At 38.0% G+C, this 21,686-nt stretch overlaps 1 protein-coding gene across 2 annotated transcripts in view; it reads left to right on the top strand.

The window, feature by feature from the left end:
- Window positions 1–21,686, top strand: part of ADAMTSL1 (ADAMTS like 1) — a 178,788-nt gene that overhangs the window by 35,906 nt on the left and 121,196 nt on the right. For both annotated transcript variants that reach the window (XM_014252195.2, XM_088054554.1), the window contains exons 4-5: window positions 1,808–2,044; window positions 18,440–18,566. In XM_014252195.2, the coding sequence (XP_014107670.1) occupies window positions 1,808–2,044; window positions 18,440–18,566 (364 nt within the window). The remainder of the gene's footprint in view (window positions 1–1,807; window positions 2,045–18,439; window positions 18,567–21,686) is intronic.

Here is a 21,686-nt window from a genome sequence, read left to right as displayed (position 1 = left end):
GAATGAGAGGCCAGAATGGTTAACCTGGGTTGAAGCCAAGGGCTTACAAATGACAAATTCATAGCCAAGAATCTGCCACGTTCCTTTGAGAGGATATTTGAAATCTTAGTTTTTAACACAGATTTTATTTTAGATTCTGATAATAAAATTGTTATATATAGTATAATAAATATATAAAATACAAAATAATAAAATTATTTTAGATTTTAATAATAAAAATGATCCATTAATGTCACAAAGTGACATGCAGCCTCCATGTATTTCATAGCAAATTCATTACAAACCTGTAATAGTTTACCCTTTTAAAAAAATGCAGTAAACTCTTAGTGAATGAAGGAGTAAAAATTGTAACTGAGAAATATAGGTGATTATTTAAATCTAAGAAGAGATATGTTTTCTCAACAGCAATAAGACTTTCCTGGCTGAGAGCACAAGAAATCTGTGAATAAGGTTGTCATTAATGAATGTCTAATAGGAAGAAGTAGTTTAAGGGCAAACAGAGAATACAAATATCCTATAAATATATTCTCTAGTTATGTGGTAGAGTGTGCATCAAAAGTTTTCCTACCAAGTCTATAATCAACATTTAGGATTGTCTATGATTTAGGATTAAAAAAATGTTATAGTTCCCAAGCAGAGACTGTAACAACTGTTCATTTCATCTGTCATTTTACCAGATGTCATCCAGGAGCAGATCTCCTTACGGCAGTAAGGTAGAGGACTCTGCGATCTTGATAATCTGAGGCAGTCATATTGCCAACATTTGCTCCTTTTTTTGTCTCAGTTCTTATGATATTTAATGTTTTTCATAAAGCTTAGCTCCTGCATTCCTGTAATTATGCAAGAAATTCAAATTACTTCTAAGAAAACCCTAGCGAATCCCTAGCCTTTGTGGTTGCTTGCACAAGAAGACTTGAAATACCATTCTTCAAGGGTCAAATACTGGAAAGGAAAAAAAAATAACTCATGTTTATTTTGCCTGAAGACTCATGATTTTAAAGCTCTTCTTGCTGTCTTGAGTACCTGTCTAATGTTCTTCAGTGCTAAGTGGCAGCAAGAAAGTGTATGTGGGTAAGAAAAGCCTAAAATTCTTGTCAATAAGGTACTTTATGTAGTATGAGTGGTCTTTGGTTTTTATATCAGGTAGACTGAGTTCAGAGTTAGATTTATATGTCTCACAAATCTCCTGAAGAATCAAAAAGGGTTTTTTTTAAGGTCTTCTCAGTTGCAGTTTCCTAATTATGTGAACTATGAAATCTTAGGTGAAGAAGAAGAAAGAAATGCACATATGTATCAAATGCTTCTGATTCTTGTTGCCGAAGCAACTGATTTATGCCAGTGAGGCAAAACAAAAAAAAAAAGCTAGTGGCAAGAGCTTAAATAAAGAAACAATTAAATCACGTAGTTCTTTTTTCTTTCTCCTCAAACAAAGAGGAAAATGTGTCTGAAAGAGAGTGGCTGTGCACAAATGCTTCTCCACATATGTGCACAAGTAGAATGAGATCCAGCAAGAGCATTGTGACCCTCTTTTTCTTAACCACAAGGCTGTGGTTAAGACATGTACAGTGCATTATTTATTTCCCATTTACATATGGTCTTGGTGTTCTTTCAATACTTTCATGGAAAGAAAAAAAGAAAGGTATAATTATCTGTTGAATTATGTGTAGCTGTAGCTATTTCAATCACTCTTTTTTGTCTAAACAGAAATTCTCTCCATCTGGCAGCTGTGGAACACAGCCAGCTGCATGATGCTGCAACTGGCTGTCCTGAATAGACTTGCTGATCTTATCCTCTTTCTTTTCTGCAGGACTGCCCACCAGAAGCAGGTGATTTTCGTGCCCAGCAGTGCTCTGCTCACAACGACGTCAAGTACCAGGGGCAGCTGTATGAGTGGCTTCCCGTGACTAACGACCCTGACAACCCATGCTCACTGAAGTGCCAGGCCAGAGGAACAGCTCTGGTTGTGGAGCTGGCACCAAAAGTTCTGGATGGGACACGGTGCTACACTGAATCCCTGGACATGTGCATCAGTGGCTTGTGCCAAGTAAGGAGAGAAGCCCTGCTTCAACCCCTCTCCTCTTGACTTCTCAGATCTCTCTCACATGCTCACTCCCTCTCCTCCTCCATACCTGTGTCATTTTAGGGTCTTTATTTTAATAATCAGTTTCCATTCACTTAATTTATTTTTTTCGGGGGGGCAAGGGGGGTTGTGGGTTGGAAGGGGGAGATATGTATAATCTCAAAGATTATTTTCTCACTTTATGCTGCTTTCTTGGTGTTCTTTTGAAGGATTTTATTATCTCTGTTTGAACTGTTCTCTATACTTAGCTGCTTATCTGATTTGAAGCACCACTAAAAATAATGTTGTAATTTTAATTTAGATATATCAAAGTTTTCTAGGTCTATCAAATTACATTATCTATGAGGATTATTGCTCCCTGTAAATACCCACATGACAGTAGATGAGGCACTAAAGTGAAAAGGCTGCCATTTCTTCTGTAGGACTAAGCAAGTTGTTTTATCTCCTTGGATCTTAGCATCCTTATTTGTTACCAGTGAGAAATGGGACTTTTTGACCCTTCACTTCACTTGGTCATTCAGCCAATATATTTGCATCCTAATTTGGTTTTTTATTTCCTTTGTGCTTTTATTTATACATTGCTGCCCTATCATTTTTCCTGCTAAATTATCTAAATCAGACTTTATTCTTCTTAACTACATCTCTAAGGCTGCTGGTTGATGATGGGAGGACTTTTTCACCATCTCTGTTAAGTTCTGAGGACAGCTAAATCTTGAAAATGGTTGAGTGTAGATTCATGTTTCATTGCACAGTGACCTCGAAATCTATGTAGACTCGATGTGTTGGCTTTCTAGTGTATTTCCAACTGCCTCTTTTTTTTTTTTTCTTTTTGGAAGCTTTCCACCCCATTTCTTTTCACTTTGATTTTCTGTTCTGAGCCAGAAGCAGTCCTGAAGTAAATGAAATAGAGTAGATAGTTCCTGGGCTAACCTCATTTGTGATCTGAAGACAGCAATCATCTAGACCTCTTGACCTAAACCAAGGGCATGCATCACAAATTTCTGGATTGCCTAATGAGAGCCTATTTCTAGTTTCCTTTTTCAAATCTTTAAAAACTTGACTGGAAGCACAAAAATCTGGATGGGAAAGAGAGTCAAAAATTTTTTGCATATAGGATTTAGGAGCAGGCTCATTTCTGGCTTAGTCCAAGTAAGAAGCTTACTTTTTCCCAAGAGGACTTTCCCTAAGAAACAGAGTTCCTAAACATCTAGTACTAAAACAAACTCATTTGCACTCTCATGACAATTCTTACTTGGACATCTGAAGATAGCTGCAGTGCTAATATAAAGACTGATGTTACTTCTCTGTGGCTTAAGAATAGACAAATATACTAGCACTAGTGTCCTTGAGTAATTTTAGTTAAATTAACCCTTTTCTTATATACCCTAAATTGGAAGAATAATTTTTAATGCATAAATTACTTTATATTTTCCATGTTCTTCAGCATTCAGTTTCTTCAATGAATTTGCCATATATTTACAATTACTGCATTTTTGAGGATGACCAAAAAAGATTAAAATATAAATGCTCATGTATTTTTCTCACAGTGAAAAATGGGTGTGTTAAATTTAAAAAAACTCGAAGTGTTATTGCCTTAGTGTATCCCTGTTGGCTAGTCATATCTTTGTGAGAGTAGAGCTACAGCATTAAAAAATACATAATTAGATTTTCCCTAACTATATGCTATAGGACAGCAGTTGCTTTACTATCTACCGCAGCAATAGCTAGTTCTACATAAGTAGTTGAGAATGGTAAAGAGTATGGAATTTGCCATAGTAAATGGTGAGCTTTCTTTAAAAGCAATGATTTTCCATTGCTTCTATAAAAGTTATTTTAAAAGATTGGGAAACCAGAGTGTTATAGAAGAACAAGTGAAGCATTCTTTCTCTGAAACATTTGCGTGAATAAACCTATATCTGTAAGTATAGGGAATGCATGTAAACTTCAGAGAAGACAAAAGATGGTTTCAGAAATTATTTCTATTAATTTGCATCAGGAGCTGCAGGCTACTGCTTACGTAAAGTCCTTGACATACTGAAAACATAAGAATCATGGGTCTCAGTAGCATGTGAGAACTCATAATGATCCTGGAAGAAAGGAACATTTTCATGAGATGTCTCTGGAATGAAATCTTGCATGATTTGGAGCAGTGCCACAGACAACTGTAATAATACACATATGGTTTATCACAACTGCGAAAAATAAAGTCTCCTAAGATGTATAATCCATATAAGGTCCTGAAGATTAAAAAGTGAAGTATGTTTCTTATGCAGTTTAACAACAGCAAGAGCCAGATTCCGTAGCTGGTACGGGGCAACCCTGATTTTGTATGCAGATTGGAGAATGAGATGCTGCAGAGAAGCCCCGCTGAAATGGACCTGGGGGTCCTGGTCAGTGGAAAGCTGAACATGAGCCAGCAGTGCCCTGGTAGCCAGGAGGGACAACCCTGTCCTGGGGGGCATCAGGCACAGCATCACCAGCGGAGCAAGGGAGGGGATTGTCCTGCTCTGCTCTGAGCTGGGGCAGCCCCACCTCCAGTGCTGGGGGCTGGTTTGGGTGCCACAGTATGAGAAAGAGATGAAGCTGTTAGAGAGTATCCAAAGGAAGGCAGAGAGGATGGTGAAGGGCCTTGAGGAGAAGGCTCAGGTTACTTTTTCTGTTCTCTTTTATCTCTCTTCTTATGTTCTGTTTTCTCTTCTGAGAAGAGGAGACTGAGGGGAAACCTCTTTGTGGTCTTCTTCATCTTCAAGGAGGAAAACGGAGGGGCAAGTACCCATCTCTTCACTCACATGATCAGTTAGGAAATGGCATGAAGTGGAGTAGGAGAAAGTTTAAGTTGGATATCAGGAAAGAGGTTCTTCACCTGGAGGCAGTGAAACAGTCCCCCCAGGAAAGCGGTCACAGCATCAGTCTGTTTGACTTTAAGAAGCATTACGACGCTCTCAGGCACGTGTTCTGATATTTGGAGTGTCCTGCTCAGGGACAGCTGTTGGACTAGATGATCCTGATGGGTCCTTTCCAACTCAGCATATTCTATGATTCTATAATAACAGGTCTTTTGCAACAATTGGGCTCCATTGAAGGCAGAGATATGTTTTCTTGATTGCTCAGAGCAAAACTACTGAAAGCAACTTGAAGTTTACCCTCCTATTGGCTTGCATTGATCCAGTGTTATGGCAACCAAGAAGGAATTGAATTTTCTTGAGATACAATATTATATACATAAAACATATCTTTATTTAATTATGTGCATAAATAATAAGTATAGAATAATAATAAGAATAAGAATAAGTAAAAATGATTTTAAGATCAGTGTATGCTTGCATAGACATAGAGCATTTTTACCAGTAGGTTAAACAGTGTTCATTTTCTTAACTAACCATAGGAATACATTTCTTTGTATGCAAGACTTGGATCAATCTGTAGCCTATTGTGTGCTCACAAGCCCTTCTTCAGATTACAGATTTCAGAAATTAGACATTAGTTGTATTGTTTCTGTGTGCCTCAGTACTCTTCATTTAAAGGTGATGGATTTCACTCTCATTGAAAAGAATGCATTTGAAAAAAAGTGTAGTATTTGGAAATTATAACAGCCCTCTCTCATATTTATCTTTTATTTTTCATGGTGTTTGGAGATTTAAAACTACCAGTACCTTAGTGGTATATTTATGACTCTTTGTTTAATTATGAGATTTTGGGCTTACGTCTTTTTTTGCCTGTTGGCCACTTAGTAGTTAAAGTCAGAAGAGAATAGAAAAGAACAGGCTGTATCCCTGAATCTTTGATTCAAGAAGGAGTATGGTTAGAGAGTCTTAAAAATATTTTTAATTTTATTTATGGAGATAGAATTTTGGAGAAATTATTCAGTAGCTGATTCAGGTGTCCTTCAAGGCATAGGCCAGTACCCCTGACTGTGATAGTTCAGAAATCATGCAAGCTGCAGACATCTTGCCTCTCTCCATATTATAAAAACATAAAAGTATTTTTCCCATGAAGAGATGTATAACATGCCTTTGTTCTTTGTGTGAAACACCTAAGAAATTAATAGGAAATACTAGGAATTAATAGGAATTGATTTCTGAACATCATTTTTTTTCTCTCTGTAGTTTTACTCTTAAATGCATAGTGACACAGACCAAACAACAGCATTTTTCAAACAAAAAAAGCTCAGTATGCTATATGTTCTAGCTCTTCCTTATTGTCTTGTTCCTCGTGAACATTTTAAATCCCTTTCTCTATGGATATCTGTGTAATTGGGATGTCCCTTTCTTTCTCCCTTTTTAAAAGAAATACGGATTACTTCTCAGATCTTTGGGTCTCATTTTGAGTTTACCTCAGCTCATAATATGTCCCATTGGTATATTGTAACTAGCTTGAACCTCAATGCTGAAGTCAATAGAATGGTCTTTAAGGAAATAGTGATTTGAAGTTCCACATTTTGAAATGTCTTTATAGATAGAATTAATGGATATGCTGAGAACAGGACATTTAAAACTTCCAGTTTCTAGTTTAATTTTCCCTGTTTGCAAAATAAATTCCTGTACTTCAAATCCTTTCTTAGGGTTTTGAGAGTATAAGAAATTTCTATATACAATAGTTGAAGCTGTAAAGTTGGAGAGTGGTGGGTTGTTCCTGGCTGGATGCCAGGTACCCACTGAAGCTGCTCTCTGCAACCAGATGGGGAGAGAAATTATAACTGAAGACTCATGGGTTGAGATAAGGGATGGGAGAGGTCACTTACTGATTGCCATCATGGGCAAAACAGACAAGGGGAAATGAGTTGAATTTATTGCCAATAAAAATCAGAGCAAGATAAAGAGAAGTAAAACAAATCTCAAAAACATCTTCTCCCCCCCACCCCTCCCTCCTTTCCTCTTCCTCCTTCCTGTGAGCAGCAAAGGGTGATGTGGAGCAAGGTTAAAATCAGTTCATCACACATTGTTCCTGCCACAGCTCAGGAAGAGGAGTCATTCCCCTGCTCCAGTGCGCTATCCCTCCCAGGGGAGACAGTTCTCCATGAACTTCTTCAGCATGAGTCCATCTTGTGAGCTACAGTTCTTCATTAACTCTTCCAATGTGGGTCGCTTTCCACTGGGTGCAGTCCTTCAGGAACAGCCTGCTCCTCTTTTATTTGAAATCAAGCTTATTCTTTGTCATCTCACTTCACATTATCACAGCAACAAAACCAGGAAATTGGCTGCACTGAGCATGTCTGTTAGAATACTGATTTACGCCCTGTTTCATGCAGTTCACACTTCATGTTTAACCTCTCTGAAAAGGAAATAACATCGCTATTTTCTGTCCTTCCTTCCTCACTTCCTCACTTCCTTCCTTCCTCCCTTCCTCCCTTCCTCCCTTCCTCCCTTCCTTCCTATAATGTAGACAAAATTTCCTTTATGTTATCAGGTTTTCCTTGTCACAGTATCTTAGCATTCCTGCTACAGGGGAAATATTCCATTTTAATTTTGTTTTTTTTCTGTTTTCCTCACCCCTTTGACTTTGTCCTATTACCACAGTCTTCATACTTAGTTTTCTCTCAATATAATTTTTGCCCTCTGCTTGTGTGAATTCTGAAAATGTTCTTTTTCTTAACTCTGGCAAGGAAGAACAAGAAAGTCTTTGCTTCCTCAAATGGGGGATCAAGGATTATTCAAGGCTTCTTCTATCTCCAGTATGGATGTCAGAATCTGTGTGTTGCTGTATAACACCAGATCAGGGGCTTTTTTTTAATAATTGTTATGGTTTTCATTATATATGTAGCCAAATGGTAAATTGTTGTGTAATTTCCCAAAAGCATGTCCCATAAATATGATAGCCAGATCCTCACCTCATATAAATGACTATTGCTTCCCTGAAGTCACAATCATGAACAAGATACTTTCAGTCTGGACAGTGTCTTTTGGTTACACATCCTGAGCGACCCTGGTCTTCTGCTACCCTTTCATATCTGCTATCCTTTCAGTCTCTCCAGCCCAGGGATCCCAGGAGACCACATGTCATACCACAGTCAATGCAGTGTGATTTGTGGGCTTGCTTTAAACATTTCAGCCATAGCTCAGGAGGACAACAGCAGTCCTTCTCTGTGAAAAATGGTGACAGCTGCACCATTTTCATGTTGAAAGGTTAGACACTGAAAATGTCCACAACTAAAATATCTGCTGAAAGGATGAAACTTTGTTAGGCTTCCAATCAAAGGCAAAAAGTGTAGCCATTGTCTATAAAAGATAAACTTTGACAGAAAATTCTGAAAAAATATAATGATGCTACAATTAACAGCACCATTTGGCTGAAAAGTCAAAAACAGTTGTACTAGTTCAAGAAATTGATGAGAAATGCATTTGGGAAGAGTTACATATAAACTGACTTCTTGTTCATGTAGAAGTGTAAGAGCTATTGATTCCTTAAATTTTTCTGAAGAAACAAGATAAAAGAGTTCTACTTTTGCTTCTTGCTTTCTCCGTAAAAGTTGAAAAGCTATTCTTCTGTTGATTCTGATAATTCTTCTGACCAAACCTAATCCTATTATTTATTATTATTATTTATTATTATTACTATTATTACTATTACTATTACTATTACTATTACTATTACTATTACTATTACTATTACTATTACTATTACTATTAATGGTGGGGGTGTTTTTATTAAAGACAATAAAATGACTTCTTCTATGTGATACAATAACACAATGAATCATATTATAGCTCTAATTGTAGGATCAGATCCAGGTATTATAAAACTGGGGATTTTTCAGAAGGCTGTTAACTAAATTTGTTACTACAAAAAAGTTGTTCAGGACCAAAAACAGCCTTTTGTTTCTCCTCACAAGACTGCCCAAATTTCTCCTTTACATTGTCCTAATTTTACCGGTTATTTGTTAAAGAAAGCTACATTCCAGAAATGCTTATATTAATGTCTACTATTTATTTATTTATTATTAAATTTCTCTTTAAAGATCTACATATATTCCACATAATACTGGAGGTTGTTTAAGAAAAATCTGATTTATTGATTCCTAAGACTTTGGTTTTACTGAGTTGTGAATTCAATACAGTGTATTCAAGTCAACTAACAAGCTTAGTTACCTTTAGCTAGCTGTAGTTGCCTGTAGCTGGTCAGAAGTCAGACTTGGTGACCTTGGAGGCCTTTTCATGATTCTGTGTCCAGCCCATGGCTGGGGGGTTGACCTAGATGACCTTTAGAGGTACCTTACAACCCAAACTACTCCTTGGTTCTGTTTTGTGGTTCTATATACACCAGTATTTAAATGGCTCTCTCTCTCTCTCTGCGTGTGTGTGTGTCTGCATGCATGCTTCTAATTTTTTTGTCAGAGGCAGAGGCTATACAAACAGGTGCATCATTTAAGAAGAGTGGGAAAATCTGCTCAGCTTTAAATAGGTGACTGTGCTGTATTTCCTGTGTATCATGACTTCAGGATGGAGAGTTTATTCTTCTGCCTTCCATGTACAAAGTGTTGCTGCACACATCCTCTCCTGTTTCCAGTTCAGCCCAAAATACAGAGCTAATCAGGATAACAGTGTCACGTATTTGGAGTCTGATGCATGGATATTTTACTCATTGCACAGTAAACCTGCATGAGACAGGTGAAAATAACATCAGGTGGTTACTTGGTTCTCAAAGGCTTACAAACCTGCCTTGAGCCCTGACTGTCCATGTGGGATACACTTGGGGCATAGCTGTACAAATTTGCAGCTGGGCCCATGGCTGCTCCTAGTCTTTCCTTAGCTTGAGATCTGATTTCTTGGCATGCCGTCCTTTCAAGTCAACTCCAGCTCTGGGGAATGAGATTACCAGGGGTCTATCCCACCCTATCTGAACCCCTGACCTGCATTTTTCCACCCTGCAACATTAAGTGGTCTAATATTAGAGACTGTTCTCATCCTCCTTTAGCACGGGTAACAAGGAGGATCAATTTTTGCAAGATCACTCTTTTCTACACTTTATTTAGAAATGTTATCTAACTGTGAAACCTCTGAGACAGTAACTTCCAGTAGGAGATTTTTACTTCTGTTTCTGTCTTTTGCTCACATAAGAGGACTGGAAGTGCTATTATCTGCCTGTTTGATTACAAAGTAGTGAAATGAATGGCGTTTGTTTTATTAATTCTCTACAAACAAGCATCATTTGTGTTTCCATCAAGATGCACTATTTTAGAGGTGTTTTGCCCCCAAGACAATGCCCAGTAATAATCTTTTTCTTCTGCCAAGACTATGATAGAAATAGGGTCCAAAAAAAGGAAAATATTTGGGGGAAAACATGTCAAGGTATTTACATAGTGCTGGGATTTCAGTCTTATGTAGTTAAGCTATTTCTGTCTCCTGTTTGTAATAGTTTTTTGTTAGGTTTTTTTTTTTAATAGTCCATTGAAACCTAGATGTCTTCCTCAGAGATAACACTTCAGAATGTACTGAATTCTTGATTTCTGTTGGTCATGTGTTTTTGAACCTGTGTCAGGCTGAACGACTGAATTGCTGTTTGACTATTTTGTCTTACACTATCCTCACCTACCTCATGTTCTGCAGGTAGCAAGTCATTAATTTTGTTCTTTTGTTGAGGAACTTCAGTTTTTATGAGACAAAATAAGTAGCTTTCCCCCCAGTATGTCATGTTTCTAGCACACAGAAAGGAGTTTCTAGCACACAGAAAGGAAGAACCATGATTCATACGAGTAATAGCCAAATGCTTAAATTGCTATTGTCATGGCAGGTAGCAACATTTTTGTGTTGGAGTGTGGAAGGGAAATGGGATGATATTTTGTGTGTGAAACAATCTTCAGTTGCATTGTTAGAACTCCCCTGCCCTGAGTTATCAGTTTTTTAACTTTCTGAACTAAGAGAGGTTAGCACCTCTGCACAGATATTTTGTTCTAGTCTTTTAGCAGAAAAAATATTTGCTGTTCTCCAATGTTGACCAGCTTGTCTCCTGTGTGTGTCTTTAACCAGCAGCACCCAGAGCAGCTCCCTTCTCTAGAGGCAGAGGGAGGGAGGAACTTTGAAGTTTGGAGGCTTGGCAATAATAAGAAATTTAAAAGAACAGCTTGGAGACTTGTAAGGGTTCTCTTTCAGTTACCAGGAACAGTTACTCTGTTCACATATTTCTTTAGCACACCTTAAAGCCGGAGCTGTGTAGAGTGGTGCAGTGGCTTTATTGCTGTATGAAGATGGCAAGATGTCTGCAATAGCTAGGCAGTTTTGAGAGTCCTCAGCAAAAACCTTGTCAAGTGGTCCAGTTACCTCAAAGACCTAGGACAGGTGTTTTGCAGGCATTTGAGACAGTTTCCTCTGTCATTCTAAATGTCTTCTAGGGCCTGCATGCACTCCTCTTACACCTTACTCTTCCTTACTCTTATACTCCTCTGAGCAGCGGGCTGGAATACCATATATACTAGCTAAGCTCTTTCAGCAGTGGCCTGGGGACATGTAACCTCTCTCAAGTATTTGAATAGTGAGAGATGTCTGTTCCTTGATAGCACAGATTATGTGACTGCCTGAAGCACCAGAAAATCTTTGCTGGCACTGGTATAACAAAGCTCTGCCGCTGGATCCTCATTGATCCAGCCGACGGAGGACCAACTCCTGCCAACAAAAGAAGCCTGTACACCCAACAGAAGAGAGCTCTGAATAGCAATTTCAAGCATGTCATGAAGTCACTAGAGCTTACAAAGGATCACAGTCAAATGTAATGTGTCACTACTGTCAATTAAATGCTTTTACAATTGGTGTTTCATGTTCTAGGAGAAAAATAATAGGTCCAGTAGGCAGAATTTACTCTTGATTTCTCAAGCACATTGCTACCAGGAAACTGAGGGAGAGCTGCCTTGATGAATTTTGTCTTAGAATGGCCTTTGCAATCACTTTCTGATGTAGTGTTCTAATATTCTTCAAAAACTGACAGATCTTTCCCCTGGAACTGCTAAGATATCCAGAAAATAGATGTAATTCTTCTGGAGAAAAGTGAGAATTTCAGTAATGGTCTGCTAAAGAGCACTAGCTAAAAAAAAATGTTAGGGGTCTTTTTTCTCTTTCTTCAAGAAATACACAATATGTAAGGAAAAAGGAGAAACTAAATTTTTACTCCTACTCAATATGGGTATGTAAATCTAAATGCAGAAAAAAAATCAAAGAAAAGTGTGAATGAAATGGTAAGTGAATATTAATTATTCCAGAAGCTTATTTTCTTCCTATTGTTGTCTGTTTATAAACCCTTGGAATTTAGTTCTGTTTAAATGTTACCTCTTACACAGCAGCACCCTCTGGATTTCTGTATCATCAGAGAATGAACTAGAGAGAGCTTTGTTCACACATTTGTGGACTCTTCTATGGTGGCAACCGACATTGTTGTTGGCTATAAATGACTAAACTTGAAAAATTCAATCCTTTTTTTTTTTATCTTGGAAGATTCCTCCTAATTAAATTTTCATGTAAGGAGATACCTTTTCCCCACATCCAAGATTTTAATGCATCTGTAATCCTCATTTAGAAGTAGCAGCTTTAAAATTAGTTGAATTCCTATTTGTTAAATTAAGGGTAGCATCAGAATGAGTTTACATTTCTTTTTCCCTGAGAGAAAATTAAGAAATGGAAATATCTCTTCAGTTCCTTCTGCTGCTGGATGTTTGCTGTTTGCTTCTAGAGCTTTGGCTGAACCACTGATTCCCAATGCATTGTGTCAGCTGTGCTGGTTGAGCAAGGCTACATGAGGGACTTTGTTTAAATATGTTGATACCAGAGAGCTCTGGCTAGCTGAGAATGATGGGACAGACACCAAGCAGGATCTGCAGATTGGTTGCAGTGGATTAGTAGTAGATTAGGCACTACCTATGAACCAGCAGCAACAAATCAACAAGCTGGCCAGCTATGTTTCGTGTGTTGGAAGGTGTGTCTTGGCCACTTCAGTGGCTGTATTTAGCAATTGGGGTACTCATCAGTAACTGAAGTTTGTTTCACACTGCCTGAACAGCTGAAAGATATATTCCTCTCGTGTACCAAGCAAGTACACTGATTGCACATGTCCCTGGGTGTGCTGTTGCCATCATAGTTACTAACTGCCTTGCCATTGTGAAAATCAATTATAGTTGGATTGTGGTGTACCGCTACCCAAATTACTGGGCACCTGGGGAAGTCCTGCCCAGACCCTGCTGCTGGTCAAGATTGCCTATGATGGGATAATGTCATGAGACTCTGCCGGAAAAATGCTGGGTTGTAAAATGTCATCTCAAAGGTGTTGGTGCACTGAAGGGAAAATACCCTGTCAGGAGCTGCAAGTCCCCATGTCACAGACACCAACCCAGATCCACTTTGATGTACAGGCTCAAGCTTGTTCTCTCCCCAGTAATTTGAAGAGTAGAGCAGCTCTTCATGCTGATTCTGTGAAACAGGATTTTGAACTCAGCTGAAATGATGGCTCTGATCCCAAACATTTTTCAACTGAGCAGTGACAATCCACACAAGTCCCACATTGAGCCCCATGTTCATATCTATGTGAAGGGCAACTTTGTTTTTTTCAGATTCTCAGAACTTCTTGCATTTGAACTGCAGACATGCCCTTTGAAAAACAGAGAGATTTATTTATAATTGGCTAGATTTTCAAGCTTGCTTTATTACATTATTTCCTGCCCAGGATTTCTTAATACTGAATAGAAATTATTATGAAAACTTCTTACTTCAGGGCATCCAGACTAGCAGGGCTGGAGCAGAACCTGTCATTGCTGGTCCAGTTTTATTTCTGGAAAAATCTGCTAAACTGAGCCAAAGTTCAAGTCCACAAGGGGAACACATGCACTTATAACACTCATGCACGCACTCAATGAGTTAGTTCCAACTCCTGTTGTGGGACTTTTAGCCCAGTGCCTTTAAACTACACACAAGCAGTTGATCTTCTAACTTGATAGCCATCTCTTTTCTTGCAGCATCCTGTAAAAATTGTTTTGCAATGTGTCTCAGAGTCAGGAATATCCTTATTTTTCTGTTTTGTCAACCCATGGGCCGTCAAGTGGAGTAAGGGGGGGTTTGAGGTGGGGAGAGGGGGGAAAGTCAAACTCAGCATGAAGTCTGGGACTTCAGCCTAAAATGTAATATGGAATCTTTACCTCTGAGTAGAACTGTGGTACCTGATGCCAGAAAACAATACAGGCTTGGCCAACTAAAGATTAGCTGTTATTATTATGGCTTTTTGTTGCTAGACTTTCTATGCTAAACCCATAAGAAGAATAAAAAACCAGCTCACTTTAGAGGTGGTGAAGAAGATCTGGGTGGGCAGATGGTACTCACCTGATTTTCTCACTCCAGTACTACGTGGATGACTTTTTCCATATACTGAGACACCTCCAGAGCTCTGCAAAATCTGCCTTTACTGCTTTAAGGGCATTTAACCACAGTAGTAATGAGCTTCATAGGAACACCTTTAGAAACACACAAGAGTTTAATCCAGAACTTATCAAACTTATAAGTACATGTTCTTGATTTTAATGGAGTTTGGATTAGATTGTCAGGGAACTTAATGGAGCTGCTTCTGATATTTTGTGTGGTAACAATGTGCAGTTCAAGCCTCTGACCACACTTCATGAAGCAACCTGAAACTCAGAAGATTTCAATGTGAAAAGTCTGTACCTCATTACCCTGCTTTAAGGGGAGGAAGCTTAACATGTAATAGAAATGAGTAAGAAAACTGCTTACTTCAGAACATTTCCAGGCACAATTTGTTGTAGTAATCCATTTTTATTCCTAGTGGGGGCTTCCTTCCCAGACCTTTATGGATTGAAAAAAGACTTCATCTCCCTAAACCTCCCAGGGTATATTAAGATCAGAACTAGAATGCATTGGAAAGGGAAGTTTCTATCCCACAGAAACTTCAGGATTTCAACATTGGATCCAGCTTCAAACCAAGACAAGGAGTTGACATTTCAAAGCTTTTCAGAGAGTGAAATATTCCCTAGACTTCTGATTCTAAAATGTCCTAATTCTGTTTCAAACTGTGTCCCCCAAACCATTACTCTGAGCTGTATATCAGAGGCGAAGTATCCTTATTATTTTCTTTGCTTTCCTTTGCATCCATGCTGATGAAGCAGTGCCTTCCATGGTGCTTGTTTTCGTGACAACGTCCTCAACCACCCCTCATCAGGTGATTATGCCCATAGGTCAGTGTCTTGGCAGACTTTTCTAGTTCTGCAGACCAAGTGAGTCTACTTTTCTTGATAGCTGGCCTCTCCTAGTGCCTTGCATCTTTAACATCTCTGATAACAGCCATTTTAAAGCCTTCCCTCTTTGTCTGTTCCCTTTTTGTTTTGCTATGGGTGGATTCGGAAAGAAACAATTCTGCCTTCCTGTTCCTTGTTGACCCTTTGCAGACATCTGGGGGAGTGGTGACATATTTTCACCCATTCTATAATCTTTTTCAATGAGTTCTCTGCAGGCTTCATGGAGAGTGAAAATAATGTTGTGGAAATTACATGTTCTCAATTCAGCCAAACTTGTTTCTTCTGCTCTGAGACAAAAGATACTGTTCACATGAGCTGCATTTTTTCAGGAGCACTTTAATATTTCCTTGTAGAGCTACTAAAAACCAATATAAGAGATCTTGAGTAGTGTCCATTTTAAAGCATCAGTGACTCCATTTCAAACACTAGCAACCTTTCTAGTGCATGAAATTACCTTCAAAAGATGGAAGAATTTCCCTAAGTAGTGAAAAAAGAAAGAAAATAAAAAAGAATAAAATGAACTTGGGAACATTTTGTATTTCATGCATTAATCACTCATAAGTTTTTTTAATGAAAATTTCGTTCATATTCCCAGAGCTCTGGATATCTATTTAGACAGATAATCTAACAGAGTAAAGAAAGAAATCTCTGCAGAGACCCTGGGGAGAAATAAGAAATTCATTTAATTTCATCAAACTCTTAATTGCATAAAATTATTTGAGACACTGCCAAACACATTAAGGTTAACATATATTTTGCACATACCACAGAAATGTTAGTAAACACAAATGCCTCCATACCCTCACTTAGCTCATACTTCCATTTGAAACACAGCATCTCAACAGAAGAAATACTTTTATGCTGTGCACTGGTAATGGCTGGCCAACTCATTAAAAAAGAAACAAACCACAGTATAACTTCCTTTCACACCTGATATTTTCCTGGTAGTTTACTCCACAAGTTATGACCTAGCTCCAAATTGCTCATTTTATAAATTAGCTTTAATCAGGGTATAGCCCATGGCAACATGTGAGCTGATGATTCATAAAGTTAAAAATGCTTTAAAGTAGTAAATGCTGTTTTTTGAAACTGGTTACCTAATACCTGGATTTAAGATCCAGTCTATTTCCTATCCAAGCAGTTTACATATTAGTCTCAAAATAGGCAAAGGCATAAAAAATTTTGTACCACTCTAAAGTGAATTATTGAGCAGATACAAAAGGGAATTTCTTCTATAACCTGGGCTCCCCAGCAGGACCCTTCTCACTATGGGTGCTAGTGATCTCTAATGCACTAGAAAGAAAAGCTGAGTCATACAGTTTTCAGATCATGCAAGTGATTATTTTTACATCTTTTTATGTCTTGTCTATGCAGAGTTAAAGCATACCAGTCTGTGTATATCAAAGGCGCAGTTCATGTAGGGATATACTTATTGAGAAAAAAGTACTGTGGATACAATTTGTACACATGTACTTGAAAGTTTTGTGTGGAGCTGTCACAGTCAAGTTATGCTTATCTTTGCTTCAGTTTTCTAACCATTATTTGTCATGGTGTTTCTAATGTATTAAAATATCTCTTGCAGCCTTGATATGAGTAGCTTTTCAAGGAAATGTGTCCTTTTTGTGACTGTTACTTCTTTAGGCTTCACTAATTCCCTTAGAGGGATCATAATATAAGGTGTAAACATAGGAGGCTTCACCCATTTCTGAGCTGGAAAAAGTAGGTAAAATAAAAAAAAATATTATAGCTTTCATCAAGCTTAATTAAATTATTTAAATTAAATTAATTATACTACCAATATGACAGATAATCAAGGAAACAGTATTCTGCAGCTAGTAAAATAATGATTTTAAAAAAGAAATTGAATTGCTAAAAGAAAGTACTGGTTATTAAAGCCTACATTTTCATAGACAAATGAAGAGAAAGTGTCAAACCCAGAAATATATCCACCCCAGCAGAGATGCATAATTATGCACATTCAGATTTGCACAAATAAGAAATATTAGTCAGAATGTTTAAGTGGGCAAGTTACACATACAGCTTATTCTCATCATTTTCTATGACCTAGTTCTCTGATTTAACTAAAACTCAGAAATGTGGGAAAATTTAAATCTGAAAAAATACTTTATTTAAAATTCCCTGTGTTTATAAATACACTCTCTATTTGGCTAAGAGCCTTAGGACAAACTAATTAGAAGTTATAGACAAATATTTGTTCATCGCTTACTCTGCATGCCAGAATGCTAGAAGGCCTTTCTTTTTCTCACACTTACAAAGGAGATTATAGCACTGTAAGGACTTTCTTAATTTCTTAGATTTCAGTTATTTATATGCAAAATTCATAACTTGGATGGAGAACTTAAACCAAAAGGCCTACATTAACACTGTGTTAAACAAATAGTCCATTAATTAATTTTAAATGTACTTAATTATAAATTACTGTTTGATTCTCCTCAGAATAACAGGAGTTTTGCAAACTGAGAAATCTAGTTTATTAAAATTAATAAACTTAAAATATTGAACCAAAACAATTTGCATGTAGGAATAAAGCCAGTTTCAGAGCAGGTAATTGCATTTATGCAATGACTCTCAATCTTTTGTCGCAATCATTTCCGCTTTCTTTATCAGATCTTTTACAATGTCTGAACACAGGCATTGACAGTGTGGAATGGGATTATTGTCAAATATAACTAAAACCACATGGCTTCCCCAGCTGCATAGAAGGTAAAATTTCAGAGCCACATTACTATTGATCCATGCTGCTCTTTACTTTTATCTATGTGTCTGCTTCCTATCTGTCTTTTTATCTGTTTCAGGCATTTTGATTTGTGAAACTCCAAGAAGTAAAATTTCTGATAGGACTCTGACCAAGAAATGTTCCCAATGCCCTAAAATAACAATCTCCAACAATGCTCTTTTCTTCCTCTGGATTGCAAAAGCCATTGAGTACTAACCTGTTCACTATCTCTTGCCTGACTTCAGTGCACACTCCTAGCCAGATTTGCTCAGTCTCTTTCATTGCTAAGGTACTTTATGGCCCTCTAGAGATGCTAAGAGAGAAATTTAGAGTAATTAGTTGCAGAGGTGGATTGAGCAGATTGGTAAGTGCTCATGTTGAACTGCACATCTTTCTTTTTTGCCAGATTGTTGGCTGTGACCACCAGCTGGGAAGTGCTGTCAAGGAAGATAACTGTGGGGTCTGCAATGGAGATGGGTCCACCTGCCGGCTAGTTCGAGGCCAGTATAAGTCCCAGCTCTCTGCAAGTAAATGTAAGCTGTTCCTTCTGGTAAAGTGTCACCTTCCCCTTTTAGAGAAGTTTTCATTTCTTGCAAGATAGATTTCACCCCACTCTTTCTCAGGTACCTGAATAATTGTGGTCAGTCTAGTTACCCCACAGGTGCTCACCTCTTGGGCTAAAGCAGCCTTGCTCAGACTCTTGGTCAGGTTGGAGGGTGGACAGAGGCTTGTGGAAAGATGTCATTAGCATATTCCCCATCTCAGCTAGCTAGTTGCTTGTGAAGAGCAGGAGAGCAAGCTCTTCCAGCACCCCTCTGACTGTATTAGCTGGCTATGCATAGGGCTTAGTGCACGCTGCTCTGAAAAGAATGGTTGATGCTGCTCTAAAACAGAGGGAAACCCTGAGGGGCTGGTGGTGCCAGCCTGGCAGAGTGCTCCCTCCAAGGCCTATTTAGCATGCCTGCATGCTCAGCACAGTCACTCAGTTCTACTGAGAACTGAGGAATCTAAGTTGTCAGAAAGTGCCTACACAGGCATGAGAGAAAAATACAGCCTTTCCTTCATGCTGACCCAGCTTTTACCCAGCGTGGTAAGGCAGCTTTAGTGTCCCCTAGTGTGGAGGTTAGTTTATTTATCCTGAACCCCAGACAGGTTTTTTTCAATCTGTTTACAGCACCACTGATGGAACTATAAAACATTTGGGGTGAGAGATAGGGTGTGTCTGGTCGGTTTGAAGAAGGATGAAAAAGCAGGTGAATTTTCATGTCTATGTAGACACACCTAAGGAATCACATGTGCTAGCCTGAAAACCTTCCCCAAGCCTTAGAGTTTAATCAGACCAGCTCTACCATTCTGGAGCAACTTTGCAATTGCTGAATAGCACAGGACTTAAAAGATTCAAATAGCAGTGTAGTATCTGTTGAAGACAGTGGCTGTGTACTTGTGGGCTCTGTAACAGGGAGAGCTGCTTTTTACAAAAATTTCTCTCTGTCAAAGAATAACTGTGTTGGTATGGAGCACAGCACGGTGTACAAAGCAGCTGATAACAGTGTAGCTGTGGCTCCTTGTCTGCTGAGAGGAAGAGTAGGAGAAAACAGGAGGGCAGGGGAGGGGAGGGGAACTATTTTTTATGAAGGAAAGAAAGGAATAATTGTCTTAAGAGTTCTATTGCTGAAGCAGAATTGTACATTAGAGGACAAAGGAAATAATTCACAAAGATAAAGGAATGGAATTTTACCTCCTTGTGAAGTTTTCTGCAATAGGCAGGAACAGATTTGGAAATCTCCAGGCCACCTGAGACATAATAGTGTTTGTGAACTGTTTTGTCAAATGTCTTTTCCTGTAGGAGTAGTTAATTGTTTCTTAGTTGCTTTGTGGTAAAAAGGTGCTCATCTCTTCTCTACTGAGGATAAAAGCACTCATACATTATGCATGGTACTAAAATGTTAGTAAAACACAGAACCTACTCCCAATGGTTTCCTATTAAATGTAAAGAATGTTACATTGGTGATAGAGCAGATGGCTGAGAGCACAATCCTAGACTGAGACAAATGGGAAAAAAATGTTAGAGAATGGATTTTTCAGACACATTTGTATAGAATTGTTACGCAGAGCAGGGAAAATTGTAGATTTTGTGTGCAGTCTGTATAAACAATGTGGCATTATTCCCTTCCCTGCTGTAAACATACACATTTTTATGTAACACTATGAACTTTGAATCGATGAAAAGTTTGGGGTTTTTTAATTGGGTTCTTTAAAATCATAAAGACACAATTATGAATCCCCTTCATATTTGTGAATTAATATGAATGCTTTTTCTGCAGACTGAGGTTGGTGTCAAAATGATTTATGTAAATGTTGTGAAAATTTGAGATTTAAAATGCTGGAATTCTTTCAAAAATATATTGTCTTCATTATCTGCACTTATCTTCCCCAGCACTGCTGGCACTTCCTCTGTGTCAGCATCTTGCTTATTTGTCTCTATAAACATAAATACACAAGTAAATCTGGGATCAGGGCCTGATTCATTTTATTTATCCAGTCATTTAAATGACTGGATTCACTGATTGCTAGCTAAATTTCAAGTTATCTTTATAAAATAATTCTGTTTTTCTAGAATTATGTCTACTTTATCTGTGGTCTGAACAAGGGATTAAAAGCCAGACTGCCACGCAGGCAGGGGAGAAATGTACATCAGTGACTAGACATCAGCAGAGGTGTTCCTTGGCCTCACTCAGGATTTTTGTTTCCCTAAGAACAGCATTCAGTCTTGAGGACTGTTCTAGGGTTTGGACAGTTGACCTTTACTCCAGAGTTGAAGCTGTTTATATCTCACAATCATTCCAAACACAGTCTTGAGCTCATTGCACCAAAGTAATTTTCTCTTGGTGCTTGCATCTGGCTCCTTTCCCCCGTTGCTTATATCATGCAAAGGCATAAGAGAAAGAAATTCATAGAGCTTTTAAACACTTAGCATTTCCTACAGAAACAGCTTCTTCGTTGTTTATAGGGGTTGTACACATGTCCCAGTGGCCTCAGAGACAGAAACATAGTAGGGCAGGATGTTGTATGATACTGAATTCTCACCTACATTATTATGAAAAAGAAAGCACCTGTGTCTATACTTTTGTAAGACTAGTAATAAAAAAAAGCTACAAAAACCTTCATTCATTCCTGAAATATTCTTTTTTTCTTAGGTGGCTTGGATAGTTCTTAGAAGTCTGCAGAAAATGCAATAATTTTTCTCTTTTTATTTAATATCTTCTTTAGGGAACATTGTACGTCCTTCCTATGAAAATAAGCTGCATTTAAGTAGGTTTCTCTGTATTTACCAAGAATCTAGGGAATTAGTCCTATAAGTTCTGAGTGCATTCTGCTGATCACCTAGTGCAAAGCTGGTATTTCTCTAAAACAGGACTGACATCTACTATCTAAGTAGATTAGTTTTAAAAGCGGTTTGTAGAAATAGTGCTGTCTAGATATTCACCTAATTACTCTTGTTACGGCTGTCAAAAATAAATGTGGTTCCAGATTTCCACTGAATATCAGTAGTAATCAGGAGGTAGAAAGAACTCCATTTTCCTCATGAGAAGTGACAAACTGGACAAAATCCAAATTAAAAATCAAAATCTAGAAGAAACTTCTCCCTTATG

Source organism: Pseudopodoces humilis, chromosome 4, assembly GCF_049639895.1.
Source record: "Pseudopodoces humilis isolate 2021_Gansu_Grassland_sample_001 chromosome 4, ASM4963989v1, whole genome shotgun sequence".
Classification (NCBI taxonomy): Eukaryota; Metazoa; Chordata; class Aves; order Passeriformes; family Paridae; genus Pseudopodoces; species Pseudopodoces humilis.
Note: the sequence above shows the minus strand (reverse complement) of the source record. Positions and strands in the feature narration are given on the sequence as shown.